Source organism: Pseudorasbora parva, chromosome 12 (assembly GCF_024679245.1).
Source record: "Pseudorasbora parva isolate DD20220531a chromosome 12, ASM2467924v1, whole genome shotgun sequence".
Lineage (NCBI taxonomy): Eukaryota > Metazoa > Chordata > Actinopteri > Cypriniformes > Gobionidae > Pseudorasbora > Pseudorasbora parva.
This window is the reverse complement of record NC_090183.1, coordinates 26934863-26959411: the sequence shown is the minus strand read 5'-3', so window position 1 is coordinate 26959411 and position 24549 is coordinate 26934863. Positions and strand designations below refer to the sequence as shown.

General features: G+C 35.1%; 1 protein-coding gene, 1 long non-coding RNA gene and 1 pseudogene across 8 annotated transcripts in view; 1 reads left to right on the top strand and 2 right to left on the bottom strand.

Moving 5' to 3' along the window:
- Window positions 1-24549, bottom strand: part of rab6ba (RAB6B, member RAS oncogene family a) — a 142796-nt gene that overhangs the window by 15732 nt on the left and 102515 nt on the right. Inside the window, exons 3-6 of one of the 2 annotated variants that reach the window (XM_067459616.1) lie at window positions 22475-22528; window positions 21993-22119; window positions 20318-20429; window positions 1035-1128 (exon numbers count right to left, since the gene is read on the bottom strand). In XM_067459616.1, the coding sequence (XP_067315717.1) occupies window positions 1035-1128; window positions 20318-20429; window positions 21993-22119; window positions 22475-22528 (387 nt within the window). The remainder of the gene's footprint in view (window positions 1-1034; window positions 1129-20317; window positions 20430-21992; window positions 22120-22474; window positions 22529-24549) is intronic. The other variant, XM_067459617.1, reaches the window with a different exon arrangement.
- On the top strand, window positions 10285-13063 carry LOC137093579 (uncharacterized). Of its 6 annotated transcripts, none has more exons than XR_010908512.1 (6): window positions 10285-10535; window positions 10865-10927; window positions 11273-11314; window positions 11655-11722; window positions 11897-12020; window positions 12979-13063. It is a non-coding gene; the product is annotated as an uncharacterized lncRNA (long non-coding RNA). The 6 variants fall into 6 exon arrangements; XR_010908514.1 differs by having other exon boundaries at window positions 11266-11314; XR_010908510.1 differs by having other exon boundaries at window positions 10865-11314.
- Window positions 18020-18136, bottom strand: LOC137094675 (5S ribosomal RNA; annotated as a pseudogene).

Below are 24549 nucleotides of genomic sequence, written 5' to 3'. Positions count from 1 at the left end.
TATCACATAATTAAGGTCACTTAACCCGCGGACATGGAAAACAACCCACGGCAAAACCGCACACTGGGCAAAACAGTGCAGTTGAGTTCTGTTGACTTGATTTGACCACTAACATTTTTGCATCGCTCCGATTGGTTGTAGGTCTATCCAATTGTCAAGTCTTTCCTGGTTCAGCTGAAACATGCTCCATAATTACAGCCCAATGGAGCAGTATCAGACTCATTTTCTGACTAGAATTGTGTATGACAACATAAGGCTATCTCTTTTGAGAATGAGAATGGGAATTTTACATGTTTTACATGTCTTGTCAGACATCCCTTATACCTGAACTAAAATCACTTTTAGTTAAAAATCACAATTGTAACGGACTGTAATGAGTAGCTTACTGCTTTATTTTAAAGATGGTTGAAATAAAAAAGCTCATAAAGTAAACGTAATCTTAAAGCACTGTGACTATTTTATAACATGACATCTCTATCACTAAAATCTTACTAAACGAGACACAATAAGAACTTGTGCACTTGACTAATTACACGGCACTTGACAAAAAGAAGCAAAGCTTGATCATTCTAACAGAAGGAAGACAGGATGACTGAACGACTAGCACAGTCTGCGGTTCAGTCAGACAGATCTGAAGCTAACATACACACACACACACACACACACACACACACACACACACACACACACACACACACACACACACACACACACACACACACACACACACACACACACACACACACACACACACACACACACACACACACACACACACACACACACACACACACACCTTAGCCCACACAACACACACAGAGTGCTGTACGCACTTCCGGCTCTCAGAGAGAGAGAAAACACAGCAGAGCTCCGCGTCACATCTGATCTCTCCCACCTCGGCGCTTAGTCATCCTGAATTATGCTTTCAACTGCACCTTAGAAGAGAAATCCGAAAGAACGCAGAGCGTTTCTCACACCCACACGCCGTGCCCGCTCTTTCCTCTGACAGAGCAAAGTGGTGAGGTAAAACGTACCTGTTTGACGTTGTAGCCAGTCTTGGCACTGGTCTCGATAAACATCACACTCAGCTCTTTGGCCCGCTGCTCGCCTTCCTCAATCGTGATTTGCCTGTGAAAAGGTTGGAGATTTTAAAAATGTTCCCTGCGGTTTTGACAATTTATAAGAGTTCATCATATTATAAGAATATCCTGTAAGTTTCAGAACTGAAAACTTCCTTGTTAGTCAAAAACTAGCTTTTATTATTACCTAGCCCCGATAATGACTCATAGTGCAATGTGCTTATTTATAATAGAAAGACCACCTTAGCAGAAGAAAATCAATGTCTACTTTATCATTGCAACTTTCGTCCCGGCCACTGGTGTGTTAGTGAGATGACAAGGAGAAAAGGACTACAAATACAGGATGGACAGGGTGGTCATATGTCTGGATTTTGGCCGGACAGTCAGGATTTTAAGCCCCCTGTCCGGTGCAGCCACAAGCCAGACAATCATTTGTTCTCCTTTTTGGAGTTGCGGCGTAAAACCCCCCAGCTCTAGCCTAGAAATCTAGACGCACCCTAGCGGCAGCAAATTTAATCTGCCCGCAGGTGTCCTCTAGGAACTCTCAATACCCATCTGAGCTGTATTCCTCTCACTCTGGACGGGCCAATCACATCCTGTATAGAGTCAGCGGGCGGGGCCATAATGACGACGGCCGAGTTGCGTTTGCGTGCCTCTAGTAAACACAGAAACTGGCGAACGGCGGCGGTCTTTCGAATCAGCTTTAACTGCGATTCTGGAAGACTTGGAGTTAAGCTTTTCTCTGAGAAAAGAACAAAGAACGGCACTGAAGTCATTCTTAAAAAGGGAAGATGTGTTCGGAGTTTAGCCGACCAGATACGGCGAATGTTTAATCTACACTCTAAAAAATGCTGGGTTAAAAACAACCCAAGATGGGTTGAAAATGCACTAACCCAACAATTGAGTTGTTTTAACCCAATGGTTGAGTTGTTTTAACCCAGTGGTTGGGTTAAATGTTGCTTAAGACAACCCAATTGCTGGGTAAGAACAACTCAACCATTGGGTTAAAACAACCCAATTGTTGGGTTAGTGCATTTTCAACCCAACTTGGGTTGTTTTTAACCCAGCCTTTTTTAGAGTGTATCAACAAGCTCTGTTTCACCTTCGTTGCTCTGGTTGGTGGTAGCGCTATCCTATCGGGTGCAGAGGGAGTTTGAAAGACAACCGTTTATACCGCCCCTCGGATTGAGCCCTGTCTATGGTGAGTTTTCAGACCAAACATCTTGATGTGGGTCTGGCTTGTCAGGCTACCCCAGCTCTAGAATCTTTATTGGAACGCAGCAGCATAGCGTCGAATGCCATAAGATCTCTGGTCAAACAAATGATTGGCTGAAAGCGGTGTCAAATAAATATCTGATATATCATTGGTTAAAAAACATAAAACAGGCCTCCACGTGCTGGTTACGTCATATCATAACGTTAAAATGTTGAAACGTCAGACTTCATTTAATCCTGAATGGACAAAAGAACACACATTTTTATGTATTTTGCACACTGGATTTTTGCCCGAGCTGCAGCAGAGCATGAACCTATTTGTTAAGAACTGAAATGTGTATTTATTTATTTTTTTGCATTCATTATTTGTTTATTTAGTATTTATTTCTTTTATTCTTAGAAGTACAGAAATGTTATGTTTTCTGGCAATGTGCCAGATTATTTATGTATTTCTTTTATTTCCAGAAGTCCATAAATTTTATGTATCCAGGCACTGTGCACTTTGCAATACAGGTACATCTCAGTGATCATTTTTGAAACTGCATCACAATGTCATACAAATATACAAATGTTGTTTGCAAATAGTCCCAAAAGGATTATTTCCCAACTAGAATTAGACCTAGAGTTTCGTTCACTGTTCTGTTTCTTTATGCTTTATAAAAAGAGCAGTAAATATATTATTATTAAGTATATTATAATAGTATAGTAATATAGTATATTATATAGTATTGTATGAAATTATTAGTAGAGATTACTGTTCCTGCTTCTAAGTAACTCCTTGAGAACTATTTGGTAATTCTTCAATAATTATGAATGGGTTTGTTTTCACTTTAGAATACTGTTCCAGGTTCTAAGTAACTCCTTGAGAACTATTTGGTAATTCTACAATAATTATGAATGGGTTTGTTTTCACTTTAGAATACTGTTCCAGGTTCTAAGTAACTACTTGAGAACTATTTGGTAATTCTTTTTTAATGACTCATAGGTTCCCTGTATTCTCATTTTCCCCTCAGTCATTGCCTTAAATACAGAAATCATTTGGTATCACATAAACATAAAATGCCTGAGCCATGTTGGCAAGGCACTTAGATTGGGGATGGGGTTCCGTCCTGAACTTCTGGTTGCAGACAATACTTACATAAAAAAAAAAAAAGAAATCATCAACATCCTCATTAATGTAGTATTAATATTGTACCGCGAGAGCACATCAAGTTTACAAGCGATAAATCTCTGCTTACAAGCGGAATCTCAATCCATTCTCTCGCACAAAACTGGACTCACAGAAATTGCGTGTGCGCTCACATTTTGTGCACTCTGCATGTGCACTCATGAATCTGTGTACTCTTTCACTAGAATTGTTTTCTCTGATTTAATGCTGCAAGAACTGCAACATTATAGCGTGGGGACACACACAGACAGAAACATTAATCGGCACATTTGCGAGTGAATGTAAATGAATATAGTACACATAACAGTTGTACATTTATCTAACAACATTAGTACTAAAGAAGAAGAAAGGGCCTCGATCTGATACTGTGCATCACTGTTAATTAGTAGTTACTTAATAGTTATTCCTTGTGAAGCTGAATTAGTAGTTACTTAATAGTAGTTCTTAAGGAGGCATAACTGAATTGAATAGTTACTGATTAACTAATTGATACTTAACACAATTAAAAAATGCTATTACATATTGATTAGTTAACACTCATTCCTTAGTAGTTAATATTAGTGACTTGAGTGTTGATGAAGAATTATTCATTAGTACTGCAGTAACTCTTTATTAGTTATGCATTAAGTAAGAAACAGTATTCTAAAGTGTTACCGATTATTGTAATGTTATTTATTCTTGGACTTGCCAGACTCACATTGCATATCTTAAACTAGTGCAAAATGTCGCTGCTAGAGCGCTTATGAAGGCTAAGAAGACCAAGCGTTTTACCCCACTGTTATCCTCATAAAGCCCAATTTATACTTCTGTGTCGAGTGTACAATGTCATAGACTGTGTGTAGTGCGTGTAGCCTATGACATACTCTGACTGCTGTCCAAAAATGTAACAACGCTTCAATTCTACACGGACCGCAAGCACTGTGATTGGTCTGCCTGTACACATGCTCCCTCCGCATGTGTACATTGAGTGGACAAGGACGCAGAAGTATAAGTGAAAATTGATGCGTAGTCCATGCCATAGAGGCTACAGTGATGCAGAAGAATAAATCAGCTTTAGACTGCATTACAGGATCCAAATACATGGTTTTGATATGTTTTAAGGCCTTGATATCATGGAATGGTGGCAAAATGTATCTTATTAAGCCATACAATTCAAATTTAATCCCAATCTCCTCAAATAAACTGTCCATGCAATATTCAAAGGTCCCATGACTCGGCTGTTTATCAGATAAATGGGAAAGGGCTAACATATTCTTTCTTCAGACCTCCATGGCGGGGACACCATCATCAAAAACACAACACTTGCTGGTGACCAACTATGCCAGAGGGATTCCATGAAGAACAATAGGCTACATTTACAGGACTACACATGAAGGAAAATAATCATTATACCAGTTAAGGCAACCGATATCAAGCCCAACAAGATTTGTGAAAACAGCAATAATGGTAATGTGGTATTTGATAAAGTGGTTAGTGGGTTAATAATATAACAGAGATAATGGGTGACGTATGCACAGGCTCTGAGACAACAGCATCAGTCAAGCCTTCCTCTGTCATCTCTACTAACTCTAATTAATTGATGTTGAAACTGATTAATTGCACAAAGGGAAGGCCCATTAATTAAGCCTCATTTGTATGACACACTTGTGACACTTATTCATGTCTGTGACTCTGAAGCATGATGGTGTGTGTGAGAGAGAATTTGTGAGGTGGTTAAGAGAAATGAGCAGGCTGAAGAGGAGACTAGCTATATTCCCGGACAGGGGGACATGAATAGGACATGGTGTATTTAAGCCTCTGAGCTCTGTCTGCAGGGACAGCCGTGATGTAACCACCTACTCTTTTGTTCTCTCCACAGACATGAGCTCAGAGACATACGTGAGTTTATTTAACTCGTGAACTGTATCCCTGGCTCACTGATTCTCAAAGTATACAGCTTATTCCATGTAAATGGTGCCATTGATTAGATGTAATGCTGTTTATTGTGTACTTGTGTAAACCAAAATATTGTAATTGTTTTCAATATGAATATCAGCCATTTTGCATAACCCCAAATCAAAATTATATCTTACTTTTACATTATTACAAATACATATATTAATGAAATGATATTCTTTTTGAACTTTTACATCAAAGAATCCTGAAAAGAAATGTATCATTGTTTTCAAAACCCCAAAAAATATCAAGCAGCACAACTGTTTTCAACACTGATAATAATAAGAAATGTTTCTTGGGCACCAAATTATTATATTAGAATGATTTCTGAAGGATTATGTGACAATGAAGACTGGTGCTAAAAATTCAGCTTATAGCCATCAGAGCAATACATTTTAATTTCAATACATTTTAAAATATATTGAAAATTTTATATTTAAAAATCAAGTGTTTCAATATATTTTAAAATGCAATTCATTGCACTGATGGCAAAGCTGAATTTTCAGCATAATTTCTCTTGTCTTCAGTGTCACAAATCATGAAGGATCATGTGGACCATACACTTAATGTATAATACTTTAAAAGATAAGCATGTAATAATTTAAGAATCAGAATCTTAACATGTACAGTATATGTGGTGGGGACTCTCATAGAGATAAGGGTTTTTATATACTGTACAAACTGTATATTCTATCCCCCTACACTAATCCTACCTCTAAACCTACTCATCACACAAAACTTTTGCTATTTTTTGAATAATAAAACCCCCCCAAAACATTTATTATGTTTCAAAGCCATTTTGTTCATAAACCATATACTACAAGAACACACAGACAGATGGACTGACGGACAGACACGGATACACACGTTTGTTTTTGTGACATATGGGGACTCTCCATAGGTGTAATGGTTTTTATACCGTACAAACCGCATTTTCTATCCCCCTACACTGCCCCTGCCCCTAAACTCATCACAGGAAACATTCTGCATTTTTACTAAAAACAAACTCATCCTGTATGATTTATAAGCATTTTGAAAAATATCCTCATATATCACCCTCTCCTTGTAATACCTATGTCATACCCATGTCATTCTACACATTTGTGTCCTCATATTTCATGAAAACATGCCCAAACACACACACACGTTAGGTTTTTGTTAATTGTGGGGACTTTCCATATAGGCCTAGACGTAATGGATTTTATGTGTATAAACAATGTAATATAAACAAGTACACACACACACACACACACACACACAAACACACACACACACACACACACACACACACACACACACACACACACACACACACACACACACACACACACACACACACACACACACACACACACACACAAAATATATATATATATAAGTCAATACAATAATTTTTTGAAATCATTCTTTTCAAATTATAAGAACTGTAAGACAAGGTCTGAAAAATTGACTAATTTATGGATAATAAATAACTGTTGCTAGCTTTGTACTGTACTGTATAAGACTGAATATTTAGGATTGGGATAATAGTTTTGGAATCAACCATTGCCAGCCATATTTACTGAACACTAATCTAAATATTGCGAGGGACACTCCATGACTGAAAATCCTGAATGTGACACAACGAGGAGGGTTCAACTCTTAATGCATGTCAGTGTGCCTTATGACTGTCCAATCCACCGATTGCTCTGTAATTTCATATACTACATCTACATTTACACCACAAGTTTGATCAATAAGGATATGACCCGAGTCTCAGAGATCACAGTCTCTTCAGAGATGCAGTTCTCTCCTAGTTTTCCCCCTCCTTTTTTTAAAGCTACCGTGACAATTAAACAACTTGAGTGATATGAACACCATGGTTTGATGTAGCTTTGTTTCATGATCAAAGTCCCCCCAAACAGTGCAGATATGTTTTCATGCTCCTTTCTTGTATATTAAAGAGTGTGCTTTAAACTGCTTTTCACTTTTCAATTGAACCCCTCCGGGAAGGGAAAGGGTGACAGCAAAAACAAAAGTGATGAAACATAACAGACATCTTATTCTTTACATCTAAATTAAATAAGTGACTTCAGAAAACCAAAAGGCTCCGAACCCGAACCCTGAATCCATCACTGCCTGATGACTATGCATGCTTTTGAAGTCTCACAGTAGCCACAAACTAAATATTTTGATATTCACGTCACAAAAAGAAAGATGGAATTAAGCAGAAGTTATAAATGTTGATGGAACAGAATATCTTGTCAGGCAATATGTCCTGCCTTCTCTGGTGCATCTTCTGGTCATAAATGTTTCATCCGGTGCTATCTTAAGCTCACAGAAACAGCACATGCAGGTTTAGCATGTGTCTCTGCCTTTATCCAGCTGCGATTACATTCAGGAGTATTAAAGTACTTTCACCATTTACTTCACTAACCTATTCATTATCAATCTCTATGAAATGGTGAATATTTTGATAAATCTTGCTCATTCTTTTCTGTTTAAAAGCACTGCTCTGGTACATATTGAGCTTGAAATATTTGATTACCTGTACTTTCCCAGACAACACATTTTCTTTTATAGTGGACTTTTTTAAGTGGATAGTAAATGGATTGTGTTTGACACTTCAGATTGATGTATACTACTAGGTTGGGCTGAATGTGCCTCTTTTTATTTGGTACTGGCTCAAGTGTAGGTAATCTCAACTGACATCACGTAGGGTGTCTGGAAGAGCGCAGTGCCATCTGCTCCTCTGACAAAACAAACATCCTCTGGACCGAAATTCATGCAATACATCCACACTGGCTTTAGTTCTAATATTCCAATGATATTACAGTATAAGATGTTTTGCTGTCACACACACACGCACACGCACACAAACACACACACGTTGGTCTATGAGGTTTACAGGGACTCTCCATAGGCGTAATTGATTTTATACCGTACAAACCGTATTTTCTATCCCCTTACACTGCCCCTACCCCTAACCCTACCCATCACAGGAAACATTCTGCATTTTTACTTTCTCAAAAAAACATAATTTAGTATGTTTTTAAAGCTATTTGAATTATGAGGACATTTGAAATGTCCTCATAAACCACATTTATAGTGTAATACCAGTGTAATAACCATGTAGTTATACAAATTTGTGTCGTCATAAACCACATAAACAGGCACACACACACACACACACACACACACACACACACACACACACACACACACACACACACACACACACACACACACACACACACACACACACACACACACACGTTTGTTTTTGTGAAATGTGGGGACATTCCATAGGCGTAATGGTTTTTATACTGTACAAACCATATCTATCCCCCTACACTGCCCCTGCCAGGAAACATTCTGCATTTTTACTTTCTCAAAAAAACATAATTTAGTATGTTTTTAAAGCTATTTGAATTATGAGGACATTTGAAATGTCCTCATAAACCACATTTATAGTGTAATACCAGTGTAATAACCATGTAGTTATACAAATTTGTGTCGTCATAAACCACATAAACAGGCGCACACACACACACACACACACACACACACACACACACACACACACACACACACACACACACACACACACACACGTTTGTTTTTGTGAAATGTGGGGACATTCCATAGGCGTAATGGTTTTTATACTGTACAAACCATATCTATCCCCCTACACTGCCCCTGCCAGGAAACATTCTGCATTTTTAGTTTCTCAAAAAAACTCATTCTGTATAATTTATAAGCATTTGTGAAAAATGGAGACATGGGTAAGGTCCTCATATTTCACCCTCTCCTTGTAATACCTATGTCATACCCATGTCATTATACACATTTGTGTCATGATATTTCACAAAAACAAGCACATACACATGTACAGACGCACGCACGCACGCACGCACGCACACACACACACACACACACACACACACACACACACACATAGGAGACATTCCATAGACTTCTATTGTTTTTATATAGTTAGTAACGTATACCAGTGGTTCTCAACTGGTGGGTTCTCAAAAGGTCCCTTTAGAGCCTAAAGGGACCTTTGTAAAAATAAAAAAATATACACGCATGCACACAAGAAATTTTTCATGTGCGCACAGGATTGCTCACACGTTACAATGTTCAGTTTATGTATACCATCTACTATTTCCTTTGTGCATTAATGCCATTTTGCTATGAAGAAAACAAGAGTATGGATGCACATGAATTAATAAAGATTCATTTGCTCAATGTTTGGCTTTCGTTTGGGCAGTATCTAACATCACAGCCAAAATCACCCGATAAGCAGCGCCTCACTCCAACATAAATGGTTTTTAAGATATATGTATGTACATGAATTAATACTTTGAACATTATATTTAATGTTTATGATTTGCATCGTAAGAATGTACAGGGAGACATCAGATATAAAAACGCTGACAGGGTAACGCTTTCTCATTAAAATTAGATGACTTACTATTAATTTAATAGAATGTGAGGGAATATAGGGAATACCAATGTGGAGGCAGGATGGCTTCACTCTTTAATAAAAATGCTAAATGTTTTTTCTGATGCCACACTTTTATTTTGAAAGACGTGCGTGAAAGCTGTTGACTCTTTTCACAGTTTATTAGTTTTTTATTAGTATAGTGTTGTCCTGATTCATTAATTGCTATCAGATAAGATTATGTTTTCAGGCTATGTCGTTATTTTTTTTATAATTACTTTCATAGCTTGTCACAAAATAAAAAAAGTCTCTCACCTCAGAAAGACAAACTTTGCATATCCTGTCAGACATTATTATGCGCTCGCAGTGTCTATCACTTCACTATCAGCAAACTAAATTACAAGGATGCAACTTTGTAGTTACTTTATAAGTTATAAAATTACAAAAAGTAGCCTACACTGTAACCAATATCTGTAGTTTTCACAGCATTATTACTGTAAAATGAGAAAATTCTTACTGTAGAACCTGTATACAGCATGTTGCTGTAGATCTGCAAAGCATCATGGTCTTTTTTCAATGGCGAGTAAATTCTACAGTATTTTTTTTCTCTCCTGTGAATCACAATACAGCATTTTCTAGAATATTTTTTTTTTCAGCCAAGGAAAGCTACGAGATTCCCCACTTTCATCCGAATTTTTACTTCAGAAAGGTAACATAATGTATTTCCAAAGTTTACTCTTGTAAAGTCAACTGTTTGTTCAACTTTAAGAGTGCACTGAGAGAGAAAAGAGTAATGAGCGGCACACTTTCTAGTAAACTCGTCTCATGCTGTGTGTGCATTTTATAATTTTATTTCCACAAATATTTCTGCATGATTTCGATATATTTTCTAGTCTGGCAACATTTGATAACGTCATTAATTTATAGAAGGATAGTATTGTTAAATAAAAATTAAATTGTGGATGTGATCTCTTTTGGTGCTGATCCGTCACATAATGTGATCGCTTTTTTTCCTGTCACCACATGCGCGTGAGGCAGTGAGCCAAAGCCTGCCGACTCTCGACGGTCTCGACTCTCGAGCTGAAAGCAAACGCAGCTGAGGTATGTACGTTAGGCCTAACTTAACATATTTTTCATAGTGATTAATCATGATTTTTCTGAATGGAAACCCCCAGAAACTAGATTGGTAAAATGCTATTCAAACTTGTGGGAGCATACATGGGCTATAGGCTGTATTAAGATGTGTCTTATCCGGCAACATTACATTTTTAACGTCTTTAATTTGATTAAAGACTAACGTTAGCATTGGGAAATGACATTAATTTAAAATGGTGTAATTTTTTGTATTTATTGGCGCGGTAGCCGTTTAATAATCTCTCGTTTCTTTTCTCTTCATGCTTGCTGTTGCCGCCTGAGGAATCCAAATAGGGTATCTCGAGGAATCAGACATTGAAGTTAAGCGGGCCGAGAAAACGCAGCCAGCTAGAGGTAACGTTATCTGTTAAGCTACGTTACTTAACAATAACATATTCTTTATAATTTCATGATTTTTCTGAACTTCATTGCCTTCAAGCTGCAGAAACTATAAGTTAGATTGTTAATAGAGTGCCATTCCCGACTTTTGGGAGCATATATTGTATTAATATTTGTCTTATCTGGCGAAATTACATTTATAACGTCTTTTATTTTATTAAATAGTAGCTACGTTAGCTTTAAATAAAAATTATTTGAAATTGTAATTTTTTACAGTATTGCCACACACTTTCTCTTATGAATATTGAACTTGTGATTTCTAAAACTGTGTTTTCGTTTTATTTTGTGTTACAAGAAACTTCCACCCAAGCAAACGCTAAGGCTCAGATTTCCTGCCAAACACTCCCAGACTCATCATGCTCGGTAAGATCCAAGCACTCAACATACACAATAGATGCCAATATTAAGGGTTACTTCACATATAAAGCATCTTGCACTTACATTCCAAAAATCTCTAGTTGTTACTGATCCAATAGAAAAAAAATAGGTATTTTTTCTTGGATAGGGTAATGCATAGCCTAATGTTTTTATTTTCAGATTCTTCGTCAGAATTAACCCAGAGCACAGCGAGTGCAATTCAAAGGTCCAGATTAGCAGACAAACTGGGAAGGTGGTCATCAGGGACTTCATCGAGTATGACTGGCAGAACAACTAATTCCAGGTGAGACTTTTAATTGTTACCTTGAATACCTTTAAATGGTGATTGAAAGTCAGGGGTGGCCAGCAACTTGTCTATTAAAGGGATAGTTCATTTTAAAATTTATTCTCAAGTTGTTTCAAACCTGTATGAATTTCTTTCTTCTGCTGAACACAAAAGAGGATATTTTGAAGAATGTTGGTAACCAAACAGTTAACTGGAGCCAGTGACTTCCATAATAGTAAAAAAAAAATACTATGGAAGTCACTGGCTCCAGTTAACTGTTTGGTTACCAACATTCTTCAAAATATCCTCTTTTGTGTTCAGCAGGAGAAAGAAATTCATACAGATTTGAAACAACTTGAGGTTGAGTATGTGATAATAGCATTTTCATTTTAAAGTGAACTATCCCTTTAGGCCTGCCAAGCATCATTTTCAAATCAGGCAGTTTTACAGCGTCAACACAAGGTGATTCAACAACACTGACATGAAAAACAGGAGGAACATTGTGTGACAACACCAGCCAGTTAGAATACTTTTCCATTCAGAACTCACAAACATAAATTTCACTGTTGTATCAGTAACTGCAAACATGGTATTGTGGCAGAAATGTGGGATATTCATGTACAATTTTATAATATTCATGTAGACAGTTATTAAATATTAAAGTAATGGCAAATGACAGAAACCAATTCTGTCTAATAAGAGTCGAGTTGCAACTCCATAATATTTACATTTTATCTTTTAAAAATAGGTTGTTATTTTTACAGATGTTACAGTTTGTGTTAACGAAAATACATTTACATTTTACATCTTTTGTAAAGCTATAAAAAAATATCAGCCCCGGGGGATGCTACTCCACAAACCACCAACAAAGCATATAAAAAATACTAATATTTATTTAAAACTTTATGTGTATGTCATCAACCCATCTGTCTTACTTTTAAACTTTTACATTAATAATGAATTTCTTCTTCTACAGGGCAGAAGACTCAGGCCCAGGAAGTCCAGGTCAAGTTTTAAAAGAATAATAGTTATGGAAAAAAAACATTATTGGAGAAAAACAATATTCAGGTTTGAAATCCTTCTGTTTTTAAAGGGATAGTTCACCCAAAAATTTCAATTGTGTCATCATTTACTCACCCTCAACCTGTATGAATTTCTTTCTTTTGCTGAACACAAAGAAAGATATTTTGAAGAATGTCGGTAACCAGACAGTTGATGGGTCCCATTGACTTCCTTAGTATTTTTTTTCTACTAAGGAAGTCAATGGGACCCATCAACTGTCTGGTGAGTAAATGATGACACAATTGAAATTTTTGGGTGAACTATCCCTTTAAATCATTTAATTTTTATAGATTTGTAATTTTACCCAAACATTTGAATACATATTGATTGTTTTGTTTGCTCAAAAAAGTGCTGAAATGAAATAAATTGTTCACAGAGAAATGTTAACTTATTGAAAAAAATTTATATGTTCAGAAAATATATAGATTTGAAATCCTGCTGTTTTTAAATAATTACATTTTTATACATTTGTAATTTTATCCAAACATTTTAATAAATATTGATTTTGTTTGTTCAGAAAAGTGTTTTTTTGTATGTTCAGAAAAGTGATGAAATAAAAAATGTACAGATAAATTGTAACATTGAACAAATTATGCTATACTATTTTTTTTATGAATTTTTGAAATTAAAAGTGAGAAAATAAATGGCATTTGTGACAGTGTCTTTATTTTACAGTACACAAAATTAATGCAGTAATCCTGATTACAGTATAATTATAAAATACAGTACTGTGATTATTACTGTACATTTTTTTTACAGTAATTAAAAAGTTACTGCGATTATATTTACAGTAAGAATACTGTGAAATGAAATACAGCAACTTACAAGCAAATTGCTGCCAGCAAGTTGCTGTATTTTTCACAGTTATCTTTTTACAGTGTACCAATGAATTTCATAACTAGTTTGATAATCATGGAAAAATGTGGGTACTACATGGCCAAACCAATTGAGAATCACTGCTTTATATCATATTATAGTGGCAAATGTTCTGACAGGTTTCTCACTCCTGACTTATTACTGGGCGCCATGGCAACAGTCTGATCCAAGGTTTTTAATATCTTTCCTTTGCACGGACACACTCACTATACTGTGACAGAGGATCCGCCTCCAATCATTTAACTGCCGCCTCAGCCGTCCAATCCCGATTGCAGATCCAGAGTTACAACAGGGGCAGCTGGAAAATAATAAATATAGTACACTACTAGCATTGTGTAACAAAGTGCACATGAAGTTAACAACACATTGTCACCATTGCCATAAATGCAGTAGTACAGTAGGTCTCTACTACAAGAGAATGAGCCTTCCTTGTGAGTGCAAAATATGTCTTCAATGTCAAGGTACAGGGCTACCATCCAAGATGATGACTGCCAGACTCGGCATAACCTTTCACTTCCTCTGGCACAAAAATTACATTGCACTTTCCGTCATCCATGCCACAAACACTTTAATCCTCTCAAGGGCATTTTGCCACCATTAGAGAAATCCCACAGTGTCTGTCTTATTTACAGTAACTAATTCAGTGCCATCTTTTGCTCTAAAGACAGTGTTATACTGTCCTGAAACTGCTTACCAAATAGTATTCCACTATCATGCAACAGAACAAGGAGTGTTGACTAACATCATGAAAAGTAATCTAATATCACAGCTTTAAAAGCTGCCACACTGTTATTGAATTTCATAATGTTATTGATTTTTCATCATTTTCTTACTTGGAAATGGGATGAAATACTTTTATTGTGCTTTTTGGAGTTATAATATCTTCTTTCATTTTATGAAAAAGAGCAGTTCTGACATTTTACTATAAAACAAATAAAGTCTTCAGGTTTATATGATATCAAACATTTAAGGCTGGTAAGTGTTTAAAAATATATATTTTTGAAAGATCTTGTGCTCATAAAAGATGCATTTATGTGATTAAAAAAACTCCCAGTAAAACATTAACATTGTGAAAATATTATTACAATTTTTAAGAATTGTTTGTAAAATGTAATTTATTCCTGTGATTTTCAGTCACATGATCCATCAGAAATCATTCTGATATGTTAATCTGGTGCGCAAGAAACATTTCTATATGTATTATAACAGTGAAAACAGTTGTGCTGTTATAACTTTATGTGGACGTTGTCATTGATCTTTTAAGGATTTTTTGATAAATAAAAAGTTCAAAAGAACAGAATTTATTTTAAATATTTGTTTTTTGTTGTAATAATGTAAAGGTCTGTAACTTTTGACCAATTGAATGCATCTGTGCTTAAAAAAAATAAAATGATTATTAATAAAAAAAGTTATTATATTATAATCAATAAAACAATCAAAACAATATTAATTATATATAATATATTATGGTTCAGTGAAAGCAAGGAAATCTGATCTTTTTACAAAAAAATGTTTCACATGACCACTCTGACAAATTTGTATACATTTTTTGAATACAAAGTTCAAAAGAACAGAATTTATTTTATATATATATATATATATATATATATATATATATATATATATATATATATATATATATATATATATATATATATATATATATATATATATATATATATATATATATATATATATATATATATATATATATATATATATATATATCAAGTGTAGTCGGTAACATTTGACCAATTTAATGCAAACATTTATTATTAAATATTCATTAATAAAAATAATGTTATTACTTTTTATTTATAATATAATATAATATAATTATTATATTATATTATATTATATTATATTATATTATATTATATTATATTATATTATATTATATTATATTATATTATATTATATTATATTATATTATATTATATTGTATTATATTATATTATATTATATTATATTATATTATATTATTATGGTTCAATGAAAGCAAAGAAATCTTATCTTTTTACTATTTTTTTTTTCACATGATCAATGTCAAATTTGATTAGTGACTTTAAGTCAATAGTGCAGAATCTTAATTATTTGTTTTATCCGTCTGATATCTTAATGGAACAAAAATGTATAACAGGTTTAAAAAGAAACACGAGTGTCAGTCAGTGATCCCAGAATGTTAGTTTATGTGGGAATGCCAGAAAGTGCCCCTCGTACCTCAGAAATGGGCTGTGTCTCAGTGTTAGAGAGCAGAGAGAGATTTGGACCCATCAGAAGAGTCAAGACGATATGGCACACTAGCTGAATGCATAGGGGATAGGGGAATGCCACCTTTGAACCTCATTAACACATGAACTGAAGTCTTGATGTCACCATACTAAACTGAAAGCTGAGAAAATCCCCTGTCTCTTCCAGCAGTGGAGATGTTTAATGTCAGCATAAAGATAACTGGCTCCATTATCAGCCTGTTACTTTGTTACATCAGCCACCTCCACCTGCCAAATTCCATCACAGTCGTCCTGGAAACAAACCCTGCATAGCGCTCATATTAAAACACATTACAATAGTGAGTTGAGTTGAGTTCAGCTCTACCTTAGCATGCAGTATTGATCACCATGGTGACATATTACAAACAATCACAGGTTCTTTCAAAAGCTAATTTTCTGCAAAGTCATGTTTACTCTCTGACCTCAAGAACAGAAACATGTCATGAAACGTGAATAACAAAGTGACAAACTTTTACATTTACAACAAACAAAATACATTTGCAAAAAATTTAAGAAAATCTAAAGCATATATCACTCGAATGACTAAGTGCATTAGTATGCAAATTCCTCATTTGAGAGCAGATGGGTTTAGATTTAACTCTAGGTACATAAACATTGAAAGGATTAGAAGTGCAAATTGTACTATATAAAAATATTATAGTAAAATGTAAATTACATGATTTACAAATCTGAGTATAATGTAAATTAACTGAAGTGCAAAAGACCTGTTATAATGTGATTCAGTAAAACGTGTGAAGCAATATTCCATAAACAGTTTTATTTTAAAAAGAAATTAATACTTTTCTTAAGCAATGCAATACAAAAAAAATACAGTGAACATATGTACATTGTTACAGTTAGTTCTGTTAATACTTTCTATTCATCCAAGAATGTTAAAATAGTGTATCACAAAAATGTGTTTTAACATAATAATAAGAAATGTTTCTTCAACAGCAAATCAGCATATTAGAAAGATTTAATATTTAAAATTAATGATTTAATCTTCATTGCGTTTATTTTTGATTAAAAAAAATGCAGCCTCTGAGAGAGTAAAGGTTCTTTCAAATACATTACAAAATGCATGCCAACCCCCATTTTTTATGGTAGTGTATATGCAATTTATATGCGAGCAATACATATAGTGTCCTCAAAGCTATTTGCAGAGTGGACTCCTCCTAAGCCTATACAAAATTCATTAAAATATAAAAAACCAAATGGTATCTGCAGATAAACAATCATGTTCTATTTAATTGTAATAACCTGTCTTGTTTCTAAAAAAAAAAACGGTTGTTTCTAAAAATTGTTTTGTTATTTTAAAGTCTCCTAAGACTAAGAGCTGTAAATTAATAATAATAATAATAATAATGCGTTCGATTTATATAGCGCTTTTCAAGGCACTCAAAGCGCTTTACATTGAAGGGGGGAATCTCCTCAACCACCACCAATGTGCAGCATCCACCTGGATGATGCGACGGCAGCCATATTGCGCCAGAACGCCCACCACACACCAGCTGATTGGTGGAGAGGAGACCGAGTGATGAAGCCAATCAGGATATGGGGATTATTAGGAGGCCATGATGGACAGAGACCAATGGGCAAATTTGGCCAGGATGCCGGGGTTACACCCCTACTCTTTATCGAAAGACATCCTGGGATTTTTAACGACCACAGAGAGTCGAGACCTCGGTTTAACGTCTCATCCGAAGGACGGTGCTCTTTATCAGTATAGTGTCCCCATCACTATACTGGGGTGTTAAGACCCACACAGACCACAGGGTGAGCGCCCCCTGCTGGCCTCACTAACACCTCTACCAGCAGCAACCTAGTTTTCCCAGTTGGTCTCCCATCCAGGTACTGACCAGGCTCAGCCCTGCTTAGCTTCAGTGGGAAACCAGTCTTGGGCTACAGGGTGATATGGCTGCTGGTGGATAACCGGTTAATTAGTATGGATAACCGGTTCTTTGCTCAGAAGGTGCAATGGAGGATGAAAACTATAGAGGCACGTTATTATTCAGAGGAAAAACTGACCTCCCTTCGGGATGCACACAGTTAGAGAGAGGAAAATGACAAGAGAGAAAGAGACTGAGCTGTATTTATCCTGAGCTCCCACGTCTCTGAGGGACTAGTGAAGCATAAAATGCCCATTTCATACAAAAGTTTAATTTGTTTAATGGCATGTTTCTCTGAACTGTTGGCTATGGTGAAGCATTTGACATTGACATTTCTTTTTATAAAAGTGATTTCAGACAGACCTGTTCCCATCCACATATTTTTTCTAATATTAGGGCCGATGGCTATACATTCAGGTTTTGTATTGATTAAAGCATGAGTGGAAGTCTTTTAAAAAAGGATGGGCTGGGAGCAGCTGTACTTTCAAAAACACTACAAGCTATTCACAACTGAATGTAGATTTACTACAGTCAAGCTATAATGAAAAAAGTAATATTGTGAAAAGTATTACAATTTAAAAGAACTGTTTTTTACTTTTAGACTTTTTTTTTAGAAATGTGAAAGAAATGTAATTTATTACTGTGATTTTCAGCAGTTTACAAAATCTTTAAAGCTACACTGTGTGATATTTTCCCTCATCTAGCGGTGAAAACTGTATATGACAATCCAGTGAACATTAGTTTCTGTTCCTCCCAATTCTGATTTCGTTTGAACTCCTATGGTGGCCTATTTAGTCAAAGATTAACATGGCTTCCTGTTCGACCTCGTTCATGACTGCCATCGAGTGTTAAAACGCGAAAGGCGATGATTGAATTTATGGGTTTGTCCCTCTTTGGCTAATGTACTTTCAAGATGGAGGGGCAACATGGCGACCGGCATACGAACCCCTCACCCGTATGTATTTTCAATGGCGTATTATAAACTTACGAAAATACTTTACTACTTGAAAGAAGTAAATATACATTAATGAGCACATATATTTTTGAAAGAACTAAGTGTTTTTAGCTAAGAATAAACTAAAAAAGTTACACAGTGTAGCTTTATGAAATGCTGATTTGTTATTCAAGAAACATTTCTTATTATTAGAAATGTTGTAAACAGTTGTGCTGCTTAATATTTAATTTTTTATCATTTTTATCTTTATGTTCACAATAATAATCTTTTACATTGTCCTTTTATTTTTGATATTTTAAAATGTTTGTTTGCTGCTGCGCATCCGTGTGTGTAATAAGCAGTGTGTACGCATGTTGTGCACCAGCCTATATACACATATTACTAATGCGTCATTTAAATAACACAGAAAATACTGCACTATTGAAATTAGACCAGGTTTTTGTTGTTGTTTTCTGTTGCCTCAAAATAGCAACTCAACAAAAATGCACCTGAACACAACTCGTCTTCAGACCTGCATGTGCATGGGTGAACAGATGGGCACAAATGCATTTTCTATGTAACCAACTGGACGTGAAAATGATAACTGCATAGGGCTGAAACTAGTAAACAAAATTGGATCGCGCCTGCCGTCACATTGCGACGGGTGTATGATATGGACTTATAAATGTTTCTACTGTTACTTAGATCAATTTAATGTGTAAAAAAAAGTATTAATAAGAAAAATCTACTAACACCAAACTTTTGCATCATAGTGTACTGCATATATTTCAAATTAATGCTGCATATATGCTTGTTATTCTGTATAGTTGAGTAGAAAAAGTGATGAACAGCAGCATTTTCTCCATTTCCTCCATCCACTCGGCCCCAGAGAAACACATATCAGTGATATAGTGTTTTGTCTCATTGTATTACTCCATACAGGTTGGAAAAAGGAAGCTTGCTACTTGAAATGTTCTATGCTTCAGAAAAATGCAGTAAGTAAGTAATAGTTATGCTTAAGTTAATGCTAGTTATCAGAGTTAAGTGGCTCTATTTTGTTCCTCAACAATGTCAGGGTTAGATCATTTTAGGGCAAGTCTCAAATGATCTGTCAGACTTCTTTCCCAGAAGTCTAAAGTGAGAAAAAAAAAGTATCCCTCCTTGTTTTTCAGAGAATCTCTTTAATGAAACTGTCAACTTCGATTCACACTCTGGTGAGTGAAACAGCCTTGTTAAGCAGCAGCTTAATAATGAAATCGTGTGAGAAGGAATGAAAGAACTCACCTCTTATCTGCCAGATCTGTTTTATTGCCCACCAGCATGATGATGACATCACTTCCTCTCTCCGTTCTCACATCATCGATCCATTTGGAAGTTTGTTGGAACGAATTCACATCTTCATAGAGAAAAACAGAGACAGAGAGTGGTAAGTAGGGAAAAACGTGAAATAATCAACATTTCTAATTCTGTAATTGATACTTATTGGTCTGTTTAATGTAGTTTGTGTTTTTCCATTTCCTGAAATATATGCTTTTTGCCACATCTTTTGCCAGGCATTACAGTATCTGTGCACTGCTCACCAGCTCCGCGAAGCAAGCAAATGGCCGACCGAAGATAGTCTAGGTGTACCCAGCATATTGTTGAATACCGTTTTAAGTTCACTAAAATTATTTAAATTATTAATAGTTATATTATTTGTAATGTCCTGTAAATGTTCATAGATGTGAAAATATGATCATTTGTAGTTTAGGCTTCTACTGTATTACACCTTAATGTCAAATAGCTGTAATTCCTTATTTTAATAGAAACTTATTTTCATTTTAATAAATCCATTTATAGAATAATCAGTGGAATCCGTGATACTGCCAATATAGTATTTAATTAAAAAAAATGCAATTAAACAAATATTTTAAATATTGTTTCTTTCTACATTAATTTGGATATTAAATGTGAAAATAGATTTATCCACATTTTTATTTTTATGTGCGATTAATTAGTTATTTTATCAAACTGACTGTTAAAACTAGAACATTTTAATTATCATTTTTCAAAAAGAAATGTAAGTACTATTTTAAAGGTTTTGTTTTGGAGGTCTCCTATAACAGGTTTACCTGCAAAGGTCAAAAAACTATTTCATTTTCTCAAAGAGTCTGAAAATGATTTGTTCGAAGATTCAGTCTCTCTAAGCCCTGCCTTTCCAAAGCTACTCTGCTCTAATTGGTCAAATGTTATTATTGCTGTATAATTTTTCCCAAATTTTAAAATACGCTAAATAATTTCCAGCTATTGTTTACCATGAAGTAAAAGTAACTGATAAAGTAATTACGCAGTATACCAAGACTACGATGGCAGATGGCTGGATAGAGATTATTTTTGATTATGAGGTTTTATTATGACATTTATGCCTGCTCGTGTGCAGCCTGACATCAGTGAACTTGCCTCTGCTTCAAGGTGAAACTGACTGCTTTACCTATAAAATCAGGGTTTATATTTTCTGGTCATATTAATAGAGTCATGTGCACCTCTAACTCTGGCTCTTGAAGTCACACTGGAGCTTATGGACAATAAAAATGTCATTTTTTATTGAGCTGCTTCTTACATCTTCGGGATGCATCTATCTGGTTATAGTGTTAAAGACAGACCTATAACATATACTTTTAGCACTTTGAGATTTAGTTAAATATAAAGTGCATTATAAATAAATAAAAATGTATTATTATTATTATTATTATTATACTTTACTGGGAGAAATTAGTATTTGATCATTCATATCTCAAATTGGCAAACCGGGCAGCTGTAGTCATGTTTTAACTGCTTATATTTTTTCCACTTGGAAATGTATTTTATAAGGAGGTTTGATTATTGAAGTGTGTGTGTGTGTGTGTGTGTGTGTGTGTGTGTGTGTGTGTGTGTGTGTGTGTGTGTGTGTGTGTGTGTGTGTTCAGTGTGTGACACTCACTTGTAATGTCATACACCACCACAGCTACAGTGGAGTCTCTTATATAGCTCGGGATAAGGCTCCTAAAACGTTCCTGGCCTGCCGTGTCCCACAACTGCAACCGAACCTGCAAGTCAGATATCCCCAACTGAACAGTCAAATGATTTAGCCTCTCAAACACACATATACACACAATGATATTAACATATGCAGAGCCAAGCAAGGAGGTGGATCAATGTGACCTCATAAAATCACACCAAACTGTTCCGCTGAAGGTCATGAAATCATTTCTGGGTTATAAACTCACAGGAATCTCTAGACGATACAATCTATTTTCTTTATACATGAGCTTCCAGCTATAAACTGTCAGCAACCCAACTGCTATAATAAAAAAAGCTCTTGATATACAGTATGGTTACATTAAAAATCTTCTCATTTGACACTGAGTAGACAAAACACTAGTGCATTTGATTTACAGTGTTAGAACATAGTAGACTGCTTACCGTTCTGTCCTCCAAATACATGGTTTTTGACAGGAAGTCGATTCCAATTGTCGCCTGTTATGACAAAAAGGAAAATTATGTAAGAACAAAATAAAATCAGATGCTGAAACTGAGTGGAAATAAGGCTGTTTATGTGCATGGCAAATATAAATGCGTTCTTGATACCGTCCTGAGAATCATCAGAAAATGTGGTCTAGATTAAAACAAATGGCCGTTATGTTCTGCCTGTCAGTTTGATAAGGGTAATAACTGCTATACATGATCATTCTGTTCTGGGACTGGCTACTCGTTATGATATATTACACATATTACGCTGACAGAGTATGGCTCCTGACCATCAATTCAGAAAACAATATATATAAAAAATAAAATAATAATATTTGTTTTATTTATTATTATTCTCTGATGATGAACTCTAGTGAATAACAGATTACATCTATATTTGTTCCTCACATGAAAATAAGAGATGTGCTATAAATCAGTACAATATTGTTTATTGGCCAATTTTTTTAAATTATTGCAGGCCTATTGCTGTTGTTCTATATTGGATTTATACTGGCTGGATATTTACAGTAACTTTCCATGTTCGTTTTCATTATTTGTACATTTATATTACTTTTGTCATCCTCTAATGCTCACTTAAAATTAATCTAAAAAAAAAAAAAAAACATTAATAAATTAACACTTTAATGTTAAGCAAATCCCAAACTGAAAATCCATTTTTTTATTCTATTAAAAGTTTTTGTTGCCTAAATTCACTTAAAGCTCTTTTAGTCTTTCCAATTAATTACATAGTCATACAACTTTTAAGGAATTGGAATTGTGTCCTTTTGGCACTCGACAGCCCCCGTAATGTAGCCTGGTCTAACCAGACTCTCGTACATCTCATTTGCACAGAGAGTCTGGCCACTCTCCATTGACAAGCATTTCTTCCGCGAAGGTGGGTACTCTGTTGAAATTTAAAACTATTGGATCTGCCCTGAGCCACTCTGGATCTGACATCTCAATTTTCTGAAAATGAAAATTGAGTGGAAGTACATAGAAGGGCAGAGCCAGGCTACCCGTGATGAAGCATTTAAAACATTCTTCTTAATAACATTATTTGTGAAGAAAGAAAAATCATACATGCTCGGAACAACATCGGGGTGAGCAAATGATTCAAAATAAATCCCACAGCAACAGACCCAGCAATTTTATTACAACAATATACTACAATATTTGTTTTGTACTAGATATCCTCGACCAATCACAACGAATTTAAATGTAGAGATGGGTTGCCAACATTATTGTAAGATAAAATGATGCACTGGCTCGGGCCACCTCACAACACCTCAAGATTACTTGAACACTAATGGAAAGAAAGTGCCTTTTGTAGTTGAAAGCAAATTCATTCTCCACTAGTGCAATATGAGTGCAGTCAATTGTGTCGATTACGTTTGTAAAACCAGCGATTGCTTGAAATTGCCTTCTGAGTGTGACTGTTGAATTCAGTATGTTTTTTAAACCATCTGTTCATTTCACCTCAGTTGCCTATTATGAATACCAACTACACAGAGTGTAGGTATGCTTGTGCGAACATTTGCATAATGGTATGTATGTGCACTCTTGTCAAGTTTGTTATTTATTATTCCTGATGTGTAAGTAGGACATTACATATACATTTTTCGTATCGATTTTGTGTGTGCTTTTATCCAGGAGGCCCCTAGTCTTCTCAGTTGTAGCTCCCTGTGGGCAGTTGATGGATCAATAGGTCCACAAATCAGTGGGACCTGAGGAACACATCGTGGACGTCTGCAGTAAAGAGGATTGACCTTTTTTGTGTGATTCAGTTTGATTGTGATAAGTATAAAATTTCTATTGCACAAAAGAGCAGATCAGGACAACTCTAGAACGAAGCTTGCATTGTCTCTGGCAAACTTTCAAAGATTCGGTTTAATTTATTATAGATTAGATAGAATTTATTTGTATAATGCTTTTCACAGCAGCTTAACAAAAAACATGATGTTAATGTTTATAAAATCTTCACCAAGTACAAGTTCCTGGATCAACATCTTTGTTGATCGTGGAACAAAATT